Consider the following 19,899-nt stretch of genomic DNA (forward strand, 5'->3'; position numbering starts at 1 on the left):
GGACTGGTGTATTAGACATATAATCAAGCAACAACTCAAGGAAAACGTTAACTCACCCAACTATTTACCAAGTTTATGCTAGCCATACACCTTATTTCAGGCACCCAACATTCAAAATATTTTCATAGAAAATTGTTTATTCAAGACATCAGGAATCAGGAAACATTTATTGCCAAAATATGTCATACAAGGAATTTGACTTGGCGGTTGGTGCAGTGTAACAATAGACAACAAGACAGTAGTGCACAACTAATAAAATAAAATAAAATGAAATGAAATGATATGCTAACATGGCCACTGCACGGCCATTAGCTGGACTACCAGACAGAAGATCAGCAGCTCGTCCAGTCCATGTCGAAGTGCACTGAGGCAAGAAAGACACTTAACCCCAAATTCCTCCCAATTGTTATGCTCTTCACAGTGAATGGGTGTGAATGTTAACTCCTCACATGGGAGGCCATGCCATGACCGCATGTGGTGTAAAGCGCAATGAGTAGTCGGAAGACCTTAGAGGCACAACGCACAATTATTTCTTCTTTTCGTTTGGTCTCAGAGCCAGCAATGAGAAAAACATGGCTATCCTGATGACAAATATTAAGTTTACACCAGATAACCGTATGCATATAAAGCGTGGGATAAAAGGTGTGTGTGGGGGAGGAGGGGGGCTTAAATAGGGGCCCACATGTAGCCTACATTTGGCCCCAAGGGCCACCTACAGGGATACTGAAACTGTGTGGGAGAGACCAGTCTGACTCGTAACCTCAGTCGTTTCCGAGTCTTTCAAGTCTTGTCACGGCATTAGCATCTCAAACGCGTGATGGAACCGGAGACATGATGGCAGAAACCACGCAGCCGGTCCAACTGGGCCGCCACGAAGCAGCCTGGTGATTGGTCGCCGCGCACGTCAGTACGCGTCCGCGGGGGGCGGGATCAGGCAAATCCAGCGAGTGATGTAGTTTCTCACACAGAGGCCGCCGGTCAGTGTTATGCCGTCTGTTAACAAAACACAGGAGAAAGAAGACTATCGACAAACACGCCTTTTATCCACCTTTTTATTGGCGTATTGTTTTTACAGGTCGCATTGTCTCGTTCGGGCCACTTCTTTGCTCTCATCCATCTGCTCGGGCGGCTGCGGCTTGCTGGTAAACACGAATCATGCCGCCGCCAACGATTCCCTCCGGTGCAATTCATTGGTGTAACGGTGAGCAGTCTTTTAGTTATTCATATTCTTCAGCTACTTCTGTATAATGTATTGTTTGTTTTCATTTTTCAAGCAAAAGTGGCTTCTCAAAGTGTGATGGTTTGAATATTTTCTTATGTCACATACTGGATAGCTTTATATTTCAGACCTTTGGTCAACAAGTTGATCGAATAGGTCACCTTGTGTTGTGGGAAAATATGACGAGCATTTCCTACATTACAACAGTCAAAACAAGTTATGGTAATAGAAAATATTATTATATTTATGTAATAATCCCTGCTTGTAGATAATAAATATAAGGACTTTGAGGCATAGATTGGTAGAATAACAGGCTGCTTAATCAAATTAATTCCAGTTGAGGCTCCACAAGGTTTCTGTGCTCTCTGTGTAACATTTGGCCTTGCTGGCTACACTTTTCCTCCGTCTCTGATTCTGTGCATGTGTGTGTGAATCCTAATGTCTTACTTCCATTAGAGGACGACACAGCTGACCCTCAGCTCAAGATGAATAGTAGAGTACTTTTTATGTGTGCAGTTGCTTTCATCTGTGTTTTGAGATATTTTATCAGGTTTTGCAGTTTCAGGCCTTCGTGTTCGTTTGTTTCTCCAGCCTACCTCCTCAAACAACAAACAATGTGTGTTAATTCTTCCCTCCCTCTAATTTTAAGGGTGCTACTGTGGTAATGGACCTTACGCAGAGTGTGTCACGGCGATGAGCGTCTTCAGGATCTTCTGTGTGATGTGCGCCTTGGTCCTCATCCTGACTATCTTCTGCTACTGCTTGAGGTGAGGGACAGACAGACACATGTGATTAAAAACAAGAGCTGTGTGAAAAGAAACGGTAAACTATCCTGATACTGCCTCACAAACCACCCTGAACATTTGTTGTCCCAGAACGCCACGTGTCTCTATGCAAGAGATAACACACTGTTGCCTGAAGTAAAATTGACAAAGTTTCTCCAACAGTCACTTAATTTGATTTATCTGCTTTCATAGTAAAAGCTTCAAATAAGTGAGTTACTTAGAATTGAATTGAAACAAGGCAGCTGTGGGGAGGAAGAGGAATTGTGCAGATTCTGTAAATTACACACATTCTTTACAGCAAATATGGTCTTACATGTAATAAATAGCTGAGTTTCGGTGCAGCACATCTTATCCCAAAAGGGGCGTTGCAAAGAGAAGTGTAACCACGGCCTAATTGTACCAACCCCCGAAAACAAACCAGTTTCACAGCACAAAACAACACTTGTTGAGGCTTTGTGGGGCTGCCTTTTGTGCTCTGCAGCCGTCAGACAATTAATGTCTGACTTCATCTTTTTTAGGTTCCTGAGTCCTTCTTCCAACAATTCAAATCAGACCATTAATGTGTTTTTCTTTTCATCCACAGTAAACTAAACCAACACGGTAGTGAATGGCTTGGATACATAGAGGTAAAGCCTGACGTTCATACCGAAGCACCATTTAGGACGCGACAATAATGAATCTCTCTGAAACATGTTTTGTTTTGTTACTTCAGGTGGTTTATAATGGAGATCCAAAAAAGTTGAATCTTCCTGAGGTAAGGATGTGATTTCCATGTGCCAATTCACTGATTTCCGCAAAAAGTTGTATAATATGAAAGAAAAAGGAAGAAAATTATGCATGATAATTTCATCCCTGTCCTCACTCTGTCCCGTGTGTCGCTCACGCAGCAGACGTGTGCCGTGTGTCTGGAGGACTTCAAAGTGAAAGACAAGCTGGGAGTGTGTCCATGCCAACATGCTTTCCACAAGAAGTAAGTACAGGACCGAACAGCAGAGTCTCTGCTTTACTCTTCTTGCCACTTTGCACCTGCATGGGCAAATGAAAATGTCCGTGTTTGATCTGATACACACACAGTTTTAGTTGAATCATTCATGACTAAATCGCAGGAAGGAGTGGTTGAACTGGAGTGGTTCAATAGCATATCCCAGCATGCACCGGGAAGATCAGTGATTAAACCTGGCAGGGGAAGCATTCAGTCTCAGACTGTGATTTTGCTAACAGTCAACTCGAACATCACCATTTTTTACATCAAGGCGAGACTAAATATGAAAAAGGCTTAATAATGAGCTCAATGAGATGTATGGATCACAGAGATCGGGTCAAACTCTGAATGGTTGAACGGAAAAACTCTCAGATGCCCTGAGTCAGATGATAGAGTTGGAGAAAAGGAGAGGGACAGACACAGATGATCTAATAGAGTAGGTATGAATATGGTATTTTAGGTCGTTTGGAATCTTTGGAGGACAGTTACTCTCAATATTATCAAATTGTAGAGGCAAAAAAATGCTTTAATAAAATAGCGTCCTTATAGATACAATTACCCAAGAGTATTTACACACATCGAACACTCATACTTTTACAGTTGAATAGATCTGTTTTACTTCATTAGATCTTAAGAATGGAGTATTTTATATTGTTATATTGATACTGTCACTTAAGTAAAAATATCACCTCCTGTTTGTGATCCTCTGCTCAGGTGTCTGGTAAAGTGTCTGAAGGTACGCCGCTGCTGCCCCACGTGCAACAAAACCACTTGTGAGCCCATTGTGGAGCACTGGGTCGAGCCTATCGAGTATATTAACCTACCAATATAGTTTCTGAAACCCTGCCGGCCCGGGTGGGACGCCCCGTCCTGGCCATACAAGCTTATGAAAGGTAGCGACCAACTGGAAGAGAGACACTGTTTTTGTTGGGGCAATGTAGATGCAACCCGGAGAAAGAATCTGAAGTATGCTGTTGCCCAGCAACCATCTCTGGGATGGGAAAAGGACACCTTGTGGCGTCTTAGAGATTATTTCAGTACACCACACATCCCGCTCTGTAACATCGTTGCCTCGAGTCGGGTTGACGGCACCAGCGAAGAAGAGTTTTTAAGTTTTCACCGTAGTTCTGTGTTGATATAAATTGCACCTTGGATTCACCCATTGTTTTTCTATTATAGTAAGAGTTTTGAAGGCAGCGTTGCAGGTTTCATCTTTCCAGGTGTGAATTATTTGATAAAAGTCTGAAGTATCAGAGATGCTGTTTCATCTGAAGACAAGCGAGGCAGCAGTTCAGTTCCTCAGAGTTGTGAATTCACCACATATATTTCTGTGGCATCACTGCTGAGATTCAGTCTCTACATTCATTCCCTGTTGTGGTTCTTTCTTTTTTATGATTTATAGCGTATTATAAAGCAAAACACTGCCGACAGCTCAAAACTCTCAAAGCACATTGTCCGGACACAGGCGGCACCTGCACTGTAATCAAAAGCCAAACATACACATGAGTGCTCTCAAACTCACATGCCAAGAAAATAGATTTGTTCGCTCTGATTCTGGCCACCTTCCACATTTTGTAATTGAAACGAATGTAAATCACAACAAAACAATAATAAATACGGTTGTCTGTTTTCTTCAGCTTCTCTTGTTTATCTCTTGTCATGTGTCTGGCGCCATCATCAGGTGAAATACTTCATTTAACATTTAACTTGGTTTAATGTGAGAACGCATAAGAAAGAAATACTGTTTTAATAGCAGTAACCTTCTCTCCCTTCCCTGCTTTGATAAGAGTGCTTAAATATTGGTTAATTAAATGTTTTTTCATATAATTTTTTTATTAAAAATGTCAGAGACTTGTAAAAAAACAATCCAAATAAAAAGCGTGTATATTAATAAAAATGTTTTTTTCCTGTAAAAGATAAGATGAAAAAAATTCTATTTTTGTAGTATTATTGTTCCTTCTGCAAAGGAGTTTGACTGTATCAAAATGTATCAATTATAACTAAATGCAAGGATGGACCCCATGAAGTGAAATTGAATAACGGGGGGAAACAAAGCAGCAAACCAAAAGATTTATAGGAGTCAGAGCTCAGGAGTCAAAATCGGAATGAAAACAACACCCATCTGCTCATTAAATGTGCAAGACCTCGTGTTATTGCCTCGAGGGAAGTGCTGGGAAACGGTGGAGACTGAGAGGTACTCGGGTTTGGACACTTTAGCTCTCAATTTAGACAAGGGAGAGCGCTGTTTCATTATTATATGGATGAGTAAGCCTGTCAGTGCGGGCCGGCATCCACTTGTCCTTCAAGACAGCTAAAGACTAAGAAGAGATGAGCAGTTCAGGATGATGGACAGTCGCAACTTTCCCTTGATATCCCACAGCAGCTGGTGATTATATCAAAAATATTTTTTCTGTAGTGTTGCGTGTGGCGGTGGATGATGATGAGGAGGTTTTTCGTCTGTGATCTGTTTCATCACAAATCTGACCTGCCGTGATTTACTTGCCTGTGAAGTCGGGATGAAGGCGTGATGAGAGCTCTGCTGCCATTTTAAATAGATTACAAGGTTTTTAAATAACCAACAAGATAAGGAGATATGGAAGATTACTATTAGAATGGATTTTTAGATAACTATTTAAACCCCAAAAGTATTTTTTCTCTCAATTTGCTTTTTTTTTTTTTGCAATTTGTTTTTGGGTTCTGAATCAAGGTGAACCTTTTTGTTACAAATTATCTTCAATCATTTTTCATGTGACCTGCATTGGTTTAGTAGAGAAAACAGTTACCTCATTCCCTTTCACGTGACCGCTGTTTTAGAAAGACGTGAATGATATTATGCTCACTGCTTTTGTTATTTTCACTTTACATTTACACTTGCAGGTTAGTAATTGTTTGTAGTGATAGTTAAATTGTAGTGTGATAATAAATGACCATTTCAAATCATCCGAGCTGTCATGATACATTATTTTAATGCAGGGATTTCTTTTAAATTAGTATCTGCTGGTTTACATGCACTAACTTACATGAGAATATGATACGTGTTTGCAGTGGACGTATTTAGGCCAAGGAATTGGCTGTAAAATGTTGAGCAACATATTTTTTTTATTATTATTATTTAACATACTATTTGGTTATACAATAAGGCCTTGTTTTGTCGGTTTTTGCCTATTATTCGTTTATTTATTCAATTTGATAATTTTAGTTAGTTTGTTAACAAAAATAAAGGATAAGATATCCTACTGTGTTTTTTATTTATTATTATTATTTTAAATTTCATCAATGCTTTTGGCAATGGGTGCCCCTGTGTTTTGGTTTGAGCACCTGCCCCCCAAAATATCTGTGCACGTGCCTGCAAAGGGGTCTGCATATGAGCACATGCATCAACACACACTCTCCTTCTTATACACACACACACACACACACACACACACACACACACACACACACACACACACACACACCCTGGACCTAGAAACATAAGCAAGTCTTTCATAGGATCACCCTCTACCTGAGCAATAAAGGGCCATCTGTGCTGTGAATAAACTGATGATGCCAACGCACACACACACACACACACACACACACACACACACACACACACAGGATGGAGAGACACACAGAGAAATGCTTGTTTCCGTCACTTCCCACTTTCAGCGTCGTGGCAGTGCAGAGTGAATGTAAGGGCAGCTTATTACTCTCCCCGTGCATTTTATAGTAGCGGAACTAAACTTGACCAGCACTCCAACAGCAGCAAGAAGAGGGCGAGTGAACGGAAACAAGCTGCTCACAAACTATTGAGACCCATCCGGACGAGACTGACCTGGTTAGTTTGTTTACTTTCTCTTGTTGTCATCTGTTTTATGAATCTCCTACATCTGTTTCCTTCTGCCTTGAAACTGTCAGCACCTTTTCAGAAGGACTGCCTTGTAGTGATGCAGCCTATGCACATTCACGTTCCTGAGAGGATGAACCAAAAGAGCTTTGTTGATCCTCTGGCTTGTCCTCGAACGCACTTTTAGCATACTAAGAGACCAAACTATGATGTTGAACATGGTAAAGATTACAGCAACATGCTGATGTCGGCAGTGAGCATCGCTGTGCTGCCTCGGTAACACGGTTACTAGCAAAGACTCTTGTCTTTTTTCCTCGTGAAATATCTTACACTTACAATCAAAGTACTAAAAATCTGGAAAATGGAATAATCTAAGAATCTAAAATGATGTATTGGACAACGACTGGACTTGCGAGTTCATTTTAAGGGACAGAAACCTAAACGTTTGGGAAACCACTGCTTTAAAATGTACATTGTTGTAACAGGGAGTTTCAGCGCTCTGGTGATGTGAAGTGAAGTGTTCATGCGACACCTGTGAAGATGCTGCCGGGGGATGTGACAGATGCGGACAACATGAGAAATCAGGAGGAGGTCTTCTTCAAAAGCCATATTTACTAATCTATGGTTAAGAGATGATGGTTTGCTCACCTTTTTGTGGAAACATCTCCCCCGTCACCAAAGGAACAATCATGATCTTCTAGACCTCAACGCGCTAAAGTTTTTTTTAAAGACATTCCACCATGTTTAAACGGTGGCTTTTGGCCCTCTTGGCACGGGTCGGCCTCATTGTGCTGGGCCTCTGCAGCTGTCTGTTCCTGTTCTACTTCCTCGCCTGTAAACCGACGTCTCGCCGCAGCCAGCAGTCTCTGCAGTGGTCTGCAGGGGCCACCAGCAAAGAGGGATACATGGCCCTGTTGCAAGAGAGGGAGGATACGCACAGACATTACATCAACAGCCTGACGAAGCAGATAGCCCAGCTGAAGGAGGCTCTCAAGGAGAGGACGAAGCAGCTCCAGGAGTCCCTGGAAAAAGCTAAAACAAGAGGGGTTCTGCCTAAAGGGCTGGAAAGTCTGCACAAAACCCCGACCCAGACTGACCTGAAGGTAGGAAAACGCGACGCAGGCTGGTGCTGTTGCAAAATAGATGGAGGGGTGAGGATGAGTGTGTAGGTGTGTCGTTGCCGATGTCACATCATTTCCTCCAGGAGTTCTTCCTCTCCCAGCTGAACCAGGCGGAGGTGACATCCGGTGTGCAGGTGCCGAGCGAATACGCTGTGATACCGTTTGACACTTTCACCCTGCGGAGGTGAGTTCATCGTTAGAACAGAGGAGCCCCCCGGGGGGGGGGGGAGGGGTCCGCTCCTGCCCGGTGCCTGAGGCGTGTCGCTTCGTTGTCCCGTCACTCAGAGTGTACCAGCTGGAGACGGGGCTGTCGAGGCACCCGGAGGAGAGGCCTGGGAGGAGGGACCGCAGAGACGAGCTGATAAGCACGGTGGAGACAGCTCTGCACGTCCTGAACGGACCCCGGCAACACGCGCACGGCGGCCGACGGAGGCGCACGTACTCCCCGGCCGACTTCGTAGAGGGTGAGAAAACGGAAACGTTCCTTTGATGTTTTTCCACGTTAATTGACGAGATTTAAGATTCAGTTTCTTTTCTGTTGACTGACTTATAAAACACGCAAGAACAGCTTCATCTACCTCTGCTTTCAATGATTTGGCGGTTGTTTTTACAACCAGGGAAACAGGGGTCAAGGATCACAACGCAGAGACCTGTTTGGATCAGTTAACGATTCAGAGGTTGAGAGCAGGAAAGAAACAGGAGCATCCAGAGGAAACACCAATGGGTAGAAAGGTTGAAACCTGCAGAGGTCGTGGTTCAAATCCAGGACATTCTGTCCTCCACGGGGAAACGTGGCACTTGAGCGTTCTACAAGGGGTTACACAACGAGATGCCTTTTCACATCTGTATAAATACTATAGTATTATAATATATTATAGCATATAGCATATTTATATTATTATATTATAGTATATAGTATAGTATTCTAACACAATTTTTGTCCTAACTAACTTTAATAGCATTTTCTAATTGGAGTTAAACGTGTCTTCTAAAAGTTGATGATTTATTTTAGAGAGAAAGCATTCACACACAGACTCATTTTGTATATAATAGCTGATCATTACCGTCGTGAAACTTCTATAAATCCAGTGAAATCGCGCGGCTACACTTCAGCATTCATCAACAAGTTCCTTACAAAAAACAGAAAACCATTCATTTACCTCTTAAACCATAAATTATCAATACATTTATTGCAAATTTTGAATCATAGGCAAAACTCAGATTGTTGCACATCTAACTTGCTGGTTGCAACGTTCAAGTTCAATGTTATAATTGGCATTAGTTTATTGGATGTCTTTCCTGTCTTGCATGATATTCTTGAAAAAATGTAAGAAATGAATACGTGGCTGATGAACTGAAATGCAGTCCGCCTGTCGCAGGGTTGACCCGTACGGAGCGGGACAGAGGGACCGCGTACGAGCTGTTGTTCAAAGGCGACGGCCCGCAGGACTTCACGCAGCTCTCGCTCTTCAGGCCGTTCGGCCCCGTGCTGAAGGTGAAGAGCGAGAGAGTGGCGGCCGGAAGCATGCTCATCAACATCATCGTACCTCTTTCCAAGAGGCCGGACGCATTCAGGCAGTTCATCAGCAACTTCAGGTATCCTTTGGAAAGAGAGATGACAAGCTGGCCTCCACTCACACATGCTGTGATCAGGACATTATTCTCCTGACATTGACAGAGCGGAGTGGGTCCTTGTCTCCGCTGCAGATCAAATTAGATTTTTTTTCCAAAGTTGTGAGTCCAAAAGTTGTCCTGATACTCAATGAAGCACATTTGTATTGTGTTTTTGGATCAGAGAAGTGTGCATCCAGCAAGACGGCAGGGTTCATCTGACCGTTGTCTACTTTGGTCGAGATCAGATCGATCGGGTGAAGGCCCTGCTGGACCAGACCACCAGGTAATGCAACGATTCTACAGTAATCATCGGCCAATGTCACATTAGTCTTGTTTCCATTCACATATTTTATATTTCTATGGGCAATTTGAGGGATTCAGCAAGGTTTGAATAAAACTTTTAAATAAACATGGATTCTCCCATGACAACCTTTTCTGGTCTCCTGTCCTTCTTCAGAGAGACTCAGTTCAGGAGCTTCACTTTGATCCAGCTGAATGAGGAGTTTTCTCGTGGGCGGGGCTTAGACGTAGGCGCCAGAGCGTGGAGACGCAGCCCAAATGTCCTGCTCTTCTTCTGTGACGTTGACATCCACTTCACCGCCGACTTCTTGACTTCCTGTCGCCTCAACGCGGAGCCTGGTGAGAGAGAGGACTGCTTCCCTACAAGCATTCTTACCACATCTTCAGGACCGGCTGATCCCACTGAGCCATTGTAAGGGGATATTTGTCCGTTTTAACTGTAGGTAAGAAAGTCTACTATCCAGTGCTCTTCAGCCAGTACAACCCCTCCATCATCTACAGTAATCAGACGCTTCTACCCTCCGTTCAGCAACAACTGGTAAGTGGGAGAAATGTATCCCACGTTGGCTGAAGTCATCATTATTAATTGTCAGGCCGTTGTTTTTTGTCTCAGGTGATGAGGAAGGAAACTGGGTTCTGGAGAGACTTTGGGTTTGGCATGACATGCCAGTACAGGTCTGATTTCCTCAACATAGGTAATGCAACCGCTTGTGTCTTCACCTACTTCACTCATTTCATTTTTTGTAAAATATTTAAATTACAATTTGCATGCATTTTTATATAAAAATTTGATTTTTGATGAGATTGTCTGTCGCTGACGCTCAAAAAAAGCAATTGTACTTTTTTGTACATTGTTGGTTTACATTTGTTTTTTGTTTTATGCCCTTTTGTTGTTTAACAAGTTCAAATTAAGGGAATGATGGCTATTTGTTACTATGATATTAACTCAGCCATTAAACATGCATGCCCAAAGCTAGAAGTCAAATTTGCACTCTAGTGGATGTCCGATCAGTGCTTGTGGTAAGAACTCGATTCCCCAGTACGTCCTGAGAGAGCCGCCCCCCCCTGCTCACAAGGGTTGTGTTCAAAAACCTTCAGGCTGGGACAAAGAACTTTAGGATTCATTGAGTTATAATAAATAGAAGTTTTGATACAGAGTATATATTTCTCTATTGGCGTTGAGCCTTCACAGTCCACAGGCCACTAGTGTCTATGCTTACGCTCCAGAACCAAGAACAACATTGGAGGATATACATTACAACATTTGAGGCGTAGTCGCCTCTTAATAGTTAAAACATGCTGCCGACTGATTTATCATACGTTTAAACGGATATGGAGCTGGCTGTGGGTCCGTTTAATGTTAGTGCAGAGGAGTCTTCCACGCCACGGCACTTCGAACTCCGAACTTTCAGAGCATCGTGTTTCACACTTAGATATTTCAGTGAGCAAACTGATTTACAAATAAGACAAAATGCCCTAAATGTCAATGAAGAAAAACTACACCCAAACAGAAAAAACCCTACACTCTGAATTCAAGCGTCTATTTCACACCGTAACCACACAGGCACCTGCCAATCAGATCGCGTTTATGCTCCCGTGAGAGCGAAGCTCAAGAATAAAAGATGGCGGACCAAACTGCGTAGAATAGAAGGCCCTGCTCCATCTCGCCATCAGTTTGGGGGTCCTTGGCCTAAAAAAACGTTGAAGACCCCTGTTCTCCAGGATCCTGAAGAAGTTATCCAGGACACCTCTGTCCCAGTTAGGAGAGAAACCTTCAAGTATAATAACTCACTCACATCTCTCTCTCTCTCTCGCTCCACCATATGGAGGGTGTCCGTCGGTCGAATCCAGAGTTACCTTTATATTTGCATCTCCTGATTGCTCGATGCGCACGTCTGAACTCCTCCACTTCCCGGCAGGTGGGTTTGACCGTAACATCAGAGGCTGGGGGTTGGAGGACGTGCACCTGTACAGGAAGTACCTTCACAGTAAGCTGATGGTGATTCGCTGTCCGTCCAGTGGGCTTTTCCACTTGTGGCACGAGAAGAACTGTGCAGACGAGCTCCCACCGGACAAATACAAGATGTGCATGCAGACCAAAGCCGTGAGCGAGGCCTCGCCCGGCCAGCTGGCAGAGCTGCTCTTCAGACGAGACATTCAGGTCCATTTGAGCTCCCAGAAGTAGAGGAACATGAGGAAAATAAATGTAAATGTTATGTTATTCTGTGGGTTTATGATCATCATTGTTTACTTATATAAATCATTCAGCTTCAAACAATATATGATTTACTATTAATATTGTTCTCCATGTGAAAACTTGTGAAAATGATGGCTGATATATTTTGTGTGAATAAAACAATGAACTATATGATATGTAGGTATATTGTAGGTTTTCTTTCCATGGAACAAAGTGGGAATGAGGCAGAAATATTCAAACTTTTTGGGGCTTAATATAGTTTTCTTGTTGTTTCCAAACGTGTGCTGTGATGCTTCCCTGTTAAAAGTATGTTTCTCACTAAGTAATAATAACTGCATGGGATTAGTTCACACTTAACAGATCATTGATAAAGGAATGTCGATCCTCTGTTACGTTAGTTGTATTTTAATAACTACAGCCACATTTATGAACCATGCATTCTATCAGCCACTCTGAACGCAGCACAATACCTCTTCTCATAGGAATACAAAGCTATTTTTTTGTACATACAAAGATTTTTATGCATAAAAAATGTGATGGATCAGTTTGATTATATTTTCAATAGTAGTGACGGCTTGTTGACCATCACCGTTTTTTTGTTTGCCCTGCCACCAGCCTGGAGGCATTTTGGCAGTCCTGTGTCTTTAGTGCTCCAAAGTAAATCTGATTCAGGGTTAAATTCGAAATGAAAAACAAAATAAAAAAATAAAAAATCTAAACAGACATTTTGAATCGGCATAGCAGACACATTTAGTTACATTGATCTATTAATAGTGATACTGACGTCACCTCATTACCTCTGCAGACACAGAGGGAGGGACAACATCAGCCGACCATCAACACAGCCACGTGATAGGCCCAAAACTCCACCACCACGTCCCTGCCCTATGCTGCATTCGTGAACACCTCGGAAATTCATTTCTGTCCAATGGAGGAAAAACGTTTTCGGAATTGTAGCTTTCACTTGACCCCCACCCCGTCAATAAAAGGCCTGACCTCAACATAGACACAGGCTTATTGTCTTTAATATATTTCCTTTACATTTCATAAATGAGTATCTTATCATAATAGATCATAGCAGTATCAAAGTGAGCATTGAATGAATCAAATGCATGTAGAATTTATAGTGAAATTATTTGCTATGGTTCTACGCTAACAATGAAATATGAAAATGTAATTGAGTTTAGCCAATATTTGAGTCAGCAATGAAACCAAACACTTCACTTAGTCTATATGTGATAATAGGATAGAATATAATACATACGCGATATAGGCAATGTTGATCTGAAATGGACAATTCTGAATTCTTAATCATTTTAAGATTGATTCCTAAGTACATTAATGTTAATATATATACCATTTCATATAGCCCCTGTACTTGTACTAAACTAATTATACAGTATGGCCTCGCTATCTTTGCATAAGAAGAATAGGCTACTTCTCCCTAACACGCTAATGTCACTTATGTCCTGGGACCACTTCATTGGTTAGTGCCTCACCTACTCTACAGCTCACAGTTGGTTATTATTTGTACTATTGTTATTACAGGAATGCGTTCAACAGAACATTGCTTGTTTTCTTTCCCAGCGTCCCGTGAAGGCAGCATCGACTCACCGCGGGGCGGCGGCGATCACTCGTCTCACCTGAGGACGGCGCGCGGCTGTGAGCGGAGCACCTCCTCCCGATGACGGCGTGCGAGCAGCTGGGCGCGTGAGCGGCTCCCCGCTCGTGCGGCCCCGTTGGATCAGACCCTCTACGCCCCGCAGGCTTCCCCGGACGGTCCCGCGGGTCGGGGGCCGCGCGATGACACTGCTTTGACGCCAGAACAGCCGCGCGCGAGACGGTGAGCGAGAAGAAGAAGAAGAAGAAGAAGGAGAGGAAGAAGAAGGAGAAGAAGAAGAAGAAGAAGAAGAAGAAGAAGAAGAAGAAGGAGACGAAGAAGAAGAAGGAGAAGAAGAAGAAGAAGAAGAAAAAGGAGACGAAGAAGAAGAAGAAGGAGAAGAAGGAGACGAAGAAGAAGAAGGAGACGAAGAAGAAGAAGCAGACGCAAGATGTTCGAGGCGGCGGGGAGCCCCCTCGTCGTGCTGGACTTCCTCTGTCTCATCCTCGGTACGTGCACCGCGTCGGGTGAAGCAGCCATTTAATCCGCGTGGCTTTAATTGTAAAGAGTCGCAGCTCGTTAAAGGGGCCTCGCAGTGTCGTCACAGTAAAAGTCAATTACATGGAGTGGGCACACACACACACACACACACACACACACACACACACACACACACTCTCTCAGTGGGCAGGTTTGAGGTTTTTAGGGAACTAGGCAGGAGATGGAAAAACGGAAACAAAGTGTGCGTGTGTGAGCGTCTCTCTCGGTATAAGCAGTATTTTTAGCTGTGTGTTTGTAGTGTAATTAGTGCACAGAGACAAGCTGCTAAAACGAAATTCACAATATTGCAGTAAGAAAGTTCATTAAAGAAAACCTTTGTACTGCCACGGCTCAGTTTGCTGGCTGCCATAAAGAATAAAGATAGAGAGCGGCTCAGACACACACACACACACACACACACACACACACACACACACACACACACACACACACACACATCCTTGTCGTTATTTATTTCTGCTGACTGGGCACCAATCCTCCCATTGTGTCCAGTTCAACTGGAAAGTGAACAGTCCTCTTAGCACTGGAGAGTAAAGGCTCATTATGAGTCATGCTTTTGTGCTTTTCCATATTCCACATTTTAAGTGAAAGTGCTAAGAGGATAAGAAGAACTTTTAGATTAGAAGTAAAAACTACCACAAAGAAAATATAGTGTCCTGTATTCAAGTGTTTAGATATTATTTAGTAGTCAGCCAAAAGAATAATCTATAATCCATGAGTATTGTATTTGTGCTGTTAGGTCATACTGTTGCATTACTGTGTTTTACTGTTCTCAAGGTGAATTGTGTTTCCTCTTTTGTTATTTCCTCTATTACATTGCACTGTAGTTTATTGAGTACCTGTTTTTTCTCAAATACAACCAACTCTTTTTCTCCCCCTTCACGTAACACATTTTTATTTTAATATATAAAAAGTGAATAGATATAAATGTATCCTCGTTACATTGTTACAATACATGTTGTATAATGTACATATCTCTCTTGGGAACGTATGGTAGAACTATTGGGTTGAATATAAGCTGAACTTATATAAATACAACTTAAATAAAATTATCTTGACGCAAGACCATCGGTCACAGGGCATTTTCGACTGAAAAACGGACACCAACGACATACTGCTGCGGAGCTAAAGAATGAATACAAAATAACTAGAAAATAAACAACTGTATTGTGGATATTATTTCTCTTTTTGCATTTTAGTCAGATCAGCGTAGACATTTACTGACAGTTTTAGTTTATTCAGAATTTCAAAAGGCAGAGAATTCTGCCCTACAGAAGGTTTATATGAAAAAAACAAAGGTTTGTGACTTGTGTGATACGCAATCTGCAATGATGAAAGAATGCCTGCCATTGCACAACAGTTTAGACAAAAGTATGTTGGTGTTGGACAGGAATAACCGGGAAGAGGAAAGCAGCACGCGTTGAAGCATGTTTTATGTGTGCCACAAGTATTTACAGCTTCTTGCAAACATGATCATATAAGCAACGAAGAATTTCTTACAAATCATTTTCCTCTTTCTTTCTTTCGACAGTCGGACTTCCATTTTTCATCCTCACCCCTCAACACAACCCTTTCAAACGGGGTTTCTTCTGTAACGACGAGTCCATCCGATACCCCCTCAAGGAGGACACCATTTCCTACCAGCTGCTGGGAGGAGTCATGATCCCCTTCACACTCATCGTGGTAAGCGACCGTCATCTTCTCCCACGAGTTCCCCGAGCGGGAAAAATGTCCGTCGGCGAGGTCACTCGTTGTGTGTCCTCTTCCCCTTCTGTTGGCAGATCGTCTGCGGCGAGTGCCTTTCTGTTTACTTGTCTCGCGTCAAGAACCAGCCTCTGGGCACCAAGTATGTAGCGTGCGTCTACAAAGCCGTGGGCAGCTACGTGTTCGGAGCGGCTGCGAGCCAGTCCCTGACGGACGTAGCCAAGTACTCCATCGGCCGCCTGCGGCCCAACTTCCTGGCCGTGTGCAAACCGGCGTGGAACAGCATCCACTGCAAGGCCGGAGGATACGTGGAGAACTTCACCTGCACAGGAGACAAGTTTCTGGTGGATGAGGCCAGGTAATGCGCCAGCTTCTTTTCTAGAAAGGGAAATGCAGGTAAACTTATAGGATGTAGCGTCTTCTGACTGAATCATCACACTGTTGGCTCTGTGTGAGAAGTGGAGTCTCTCTGAGAGCGACTCGATCCCAAGCAACTGGCATTATTTTGTAAGACGTTCTATTCTTCTATTAACTATTATGGCAATCTGTTCTCCAAAGACTTAGTATAACAATTTCTCTTCAAGTGTAGTCTACATGTCTACAGCCTCTTAGTCCTCAAAACGTTAAATCATACTTAATTGAGCTTTTCTCCAATTTAAGTGTCTCAATAACTGGAGTAAAGAGAAAACATGCATATAAAAGTAACAGAAAATGAAAGCACACATACACATTAATCATTTACTGTAGAGAGTCTTTTTATGAGACCTTCCCTATCTGCCTGCAGTCCCCATTATAATCATAAAATCAGTTACCGTAGTTCTTGGTGAAGCTTCTCTGTCACCGCAGATGTTATACAGCTGTCAGTTGTTAAATCATTCAATTCATTATGGTAAAATGAGAGTGACATAGAGTTTGATTATCATACCTATAAAGTAATGAAAGGTGACTTAATTAAGCTCATGGCTAGTTTCATTCTGTATGTCTTTTGTTTATTTGTTGCAGATTGTCCTTCTACTCTGGTCATTCATCCTTCTCTATGTACTGCATGCTGTTCCTTGTAGTAAGTACATTTAAATATATCGCCCGAATGTGTAATATTTGAGTGCTGGAAATGCTAAAAACAATGCTGTTTAATTGTATGTATTGTGATTCTACACTACACTCCTTTACATTTTACATGACTAATGTATGCATGCTATTGTCAAACAATATAAGCATTGCCGTACAGACGACAACATTCTCCTCAGCAACGCTAAGTTGCCAACACCTGTACTGTGGATTTTGGCTCAGACCAAATAAGCAGCTTTCATTGTTTCTAATATTTAAATGTTCCCTCGTCGTCCTGTAGCTGTACATTCAGGCCAGACTGAGGTCAGAGTGGGCGAGGCTGCTGCGTCCCACCATCCAGTTCTTCCTGACTGCCACTGCTGTGTATGTGGGTCTGTCCAGGGTGTCCGACTACAAGCATCACTGGAGCGACGTGCTCGCTGGCCTCCTGCAAGGAGGTTTAGTGGCCACTCTCACGGTAAGATTCCTCTAAAGACCTATTAGCTCAACGATAAAGAGAGGTACACATACATATGTGACACCTAAACACATTACAGTGAATATGAGCGGGGGTTTGAGGCAGATTTTGGTCACTGAGTACTGCAGAAGGTTGCTAAGTACGGTCCATTTACAAGTACTATAGTACCAGTAGAATGATTTTTTTTTTATTGTGTTGCTCATTTTTCTGCAGGTCTTCTGTGTGTCCAATTTCTTTGAACAGCCGGTGGACCCTGTAGTGTCACAAGAGGAAGAGGCCTCCCACACCAGTCTACAGGAAAATCCTCCCAACGGGAACCACTATGGCAGCACTGAATGAATCAAAGACGATACTCTCGAGGCCCCGCGTACCTTGCATGATCACGGAGGACCTAAACCAATGAACTGCAAGTCTTTGATGTAATCAACTGGTTGCCGTTTGTGTACATTTGTTGGACAGTTTCATCTGTGCTGAGGGCTTCAGCTGACACCTTTTGGTGTCGTCGGTAAAGGTTGATTCAAGGAAGAAAAGTGCACTATAGAAGACAGTTCTTGCACTTTACTGAGGTATAAAGAAGCAGAACCGTCTGCAGTGGTTTTGGGTAAATGAAACACGTAGTAGTTTATGGAATGACAAAACAAAATACAGCAAATGAGCTTCCAGAAAGTTGCTCCTTTTTCTTTTACAGTGTGCGCTTGTTTTAAATGGGGTTGCTCGCGTATACTGGTCTGATGTTGCCATCATGAATGAATGAATGAATGGAATTCCTGTAGCCCCCGAATATAATGAGCGTCTGTGTGCGCACTGCAAGCTGGCTTGTAGAGGGCCGGGCACCTGTGAATAACAACCTGGACTGTCCATGAACTTCAGATGGAGACTGAACTCCGAAATAATACATTGATTTTTGCTACCTGCTGTTATGTCCCTTCCCTGATGTTTTTACGGTTTATATGAAGCAAAATCTGTTTTTGTCAATAAAAGGTATTCAGATCATTACTGTGTGATGTGTGACAATTAAAGAAAGCTCCATTTTGCTACTTTGTTACTGTGTTTTTCCTTTAGAATAAAAACAAAGATATAATGTGAGTGTGAAGATATTTTCATAAGGCAGAATTGCTCTCAGAGAGAAAGAGACAGAAACCAAGGATGTGATCCAGTAACCAACTTTGTCTCCGAAATGCAGAAATGAAAGCAAAAAAAAACACTGGTTTGGTCCAAACCACAAGCAGGCAAATGCCTTTGAACGTCAATGGGGGAAAAAAAACATGTTATTTTCATTATCCTGGTGGTACCATTAACTAGCCGACCAAGGCTGTATTTTCTTGTTCTAACACGACGAGGTCGGCCTGTGTTCCCCGGAGGAAACCGTAAGCAGACCGGCGCTGATCCTTGGCTGAAGCTCTGCTTTGCAGCGTGAACACACAGTGACAGCAAATAACCAGACTTTTATCAACATCTAGTGTGGTCTGCAGGCCCCACTCAGAGCTACTGTTTGATTGAATCAGCAGAGCTACTGGGGTTCTTCTGCATTCTTCAACTTCATCACGGCAGGAGCTCAATCCTGTGCCTGAAAACTCAACAAGCTTAGAAAGATCTCTTTTGGCCCTAAACTGGCATCAAGGAGGAGCAGGTCCTCCTGCCACAACACACGAGCCAATCACATACAATGTGTGGTCTAACATTAATGTAAACATAACAAAACGTGAGTGTCTTATGGTGCTTGGTGTGTCTCTAACTCATCCTTATCAGAACTGTCTGCCTGGTTGGCACTTTCTGCTTTGCTTTCTGATCTCTGCACTCAACTCACTAACCCAACCAGGATGAGACAGTGACTCCCTAAATGAGCAGTAAGACAAACGCCTGGATCAATTTACCCCCTTTTTACATAATTTATTATGGGAACACTAAATCAAAAATGTTAAAAACATATATCAGTGTGTGTGTGAGTGAATGTGTTCATACCTATACAGCACAACATTATTTTCTACCATCTACTCAATACAAAATGTAAGAAAAGGCTAAGCTAAACCATTTATTCTAGGAGGAAGGTAGGTAGCAGGTATTTCAAACCCTCGCTTTACTCAACCGTTTTTTTACTAAGAATAATAAACAAATACATCCTAGCATAGATGTCCCACACCAACCACATGTACGCATCCACTATATATGATGTGGGCAACAGTTAGCAGATTATGCAAACAGGAATGTTGAACCTAACAGGATTTCTTCTTCAGGTCCATCTCCTCCCCACTCTCCTCCGGCCTCAACCATTGGATCCTTTCATGTAACCGACTGACGTTCAGTGTAAATTCACGTTTCATTAATATGATGTTATGCTGTTGATTACCTGGTTTTTATTTCAAATCCAACAAACTCTTTTTTTTTTTCTCCCCTTCACACAACTAACTATGGGCAACTTTCCCGTCATCCCCTAAACACGGGACGTCCCCACAGACACATTG

At 42.6% G+C, this 19,899-nt stretch overlaps 3 protein-coding genes across 5 annotated transcripts; all 3 read left to right on the forward strand.

Annotated features, from left to right (window-relative positions):
* Nucleotides 1-917: 917 nt before the first annotated feature.
* LOC120830863 (RING finger protein 122) lies at nt 918-4,622 on the forward strand. 2 transcript variants are annotated; one of them, XM_040195816.2, is made up of 6 exons: nt 918-1,201; nt 1,869-1,986; nt 2,588-2,630; nt 2,717-2,758; nt 2,892-2,974; nt 3,701-4,622. In XM_040195816.2, the coding sequence occupies exons 1-6, from the start codon at nt 1,156-1,158 to the stop codon at nt 3,816-3,818; spliced, it is 450 nt and encodes a 149-aa protein (XP_040051750.2). In that variant the 5' UTR covers nt 918-1,155; the 3' UTR covers nt 3,819-4,622. The 2 variants fall into 2 exon arrangements, with proteins under 2 accessions (XP_040051750.2, XP_040051751.2); XM_040195817.2 differs by having other exon boundaries at nt 933-1,201; nt 2,895-2,974.
* A 2,016-nt stretch (nt 4,623-6,638) lies between these two features.
* Nucleotides 6,639-12,218, forward strand: LOC120830859 (chondroitin sulfate N-acetylgalactosaminyltransferase 1). Its single transcript, XM_040195806.2, has 10 exons — nt 6,639-6,806; nt 7,301-7,918; nt 8,020-8,120; nt 8,222-8,400; nt 9,316-9,532; nt 9,732-9,833; nt 10,008-10,189; nt 10,294-10,388; nt 10,464-10,545; nt 11,770-12,218. The coding sequence occupies exons 2-10, from the start codon at nt 7,556-7,558 to the stop codon at nt 12,033-12,035; spliced, it is 1,587 nt and encodes a 528-aa protein (XP_040051740.2). The 5' UTR covers nt 6,639-6,806; nt 7,301-7,555; the 3' UTR covers nt 12,036-12,218.
* Nucleotides 12,219-13,936: 1,718 nt separating this feature from the next.
* Nucleotides 13,937-18,471, forward strand: LOC120830862 (phospholipid phosphatase 1). 2 transcript variants are annotated; one of them, XM_078087171.1, is made up of 7 exons: nt 13,937-13,985; nt 14,058-14,156; nt 15,740-15,891; nt 15,990-16,270; nt 16,915-16,972; nt 17,261-17,437; nt 17,651-18,471. In XM_078087171.1, exons 2-7 carry the CDS (start codon nt 14,099-14,101, stop codon nt 17,774-17,776), a joined length of 852 nt encoding a protein of 283 aa, XP_077943297.1. In that variant the 5' UTR covers nt 13,937-13,985; nt 14,058-14,098; the 3' UTR covers nt 17,777-18,471. The 2 variants fall into 2 exon arrangements, with proteins under 2 accessions (XP_077943297.1, XP_040051749.2); XM_040195815.2 differs by lacking the exon at nt 13,937-13,985 and having other exon boundaries at nt 14,001-14,156.
* Nucleotides 18,472-19,899: the final 1,428 nt, after the last annotated feature.

This window comes from Gasterosteus aculeatus, chromosome 13 (genome assembly GCF_964276395.1).
Source record: "Gasterosteus aculeatus chromosome 13, fGasAcu3.hap1.1, whole genome shotgun sequence".
Classification (NCBI taxonomy): domain Eukaryota; kingdom Metazoa; phylum Chordata; class Actinopteri; order Perciformes; family Gasterosteidae; genus Gasterosteus; species Gasterosteus aculeatus.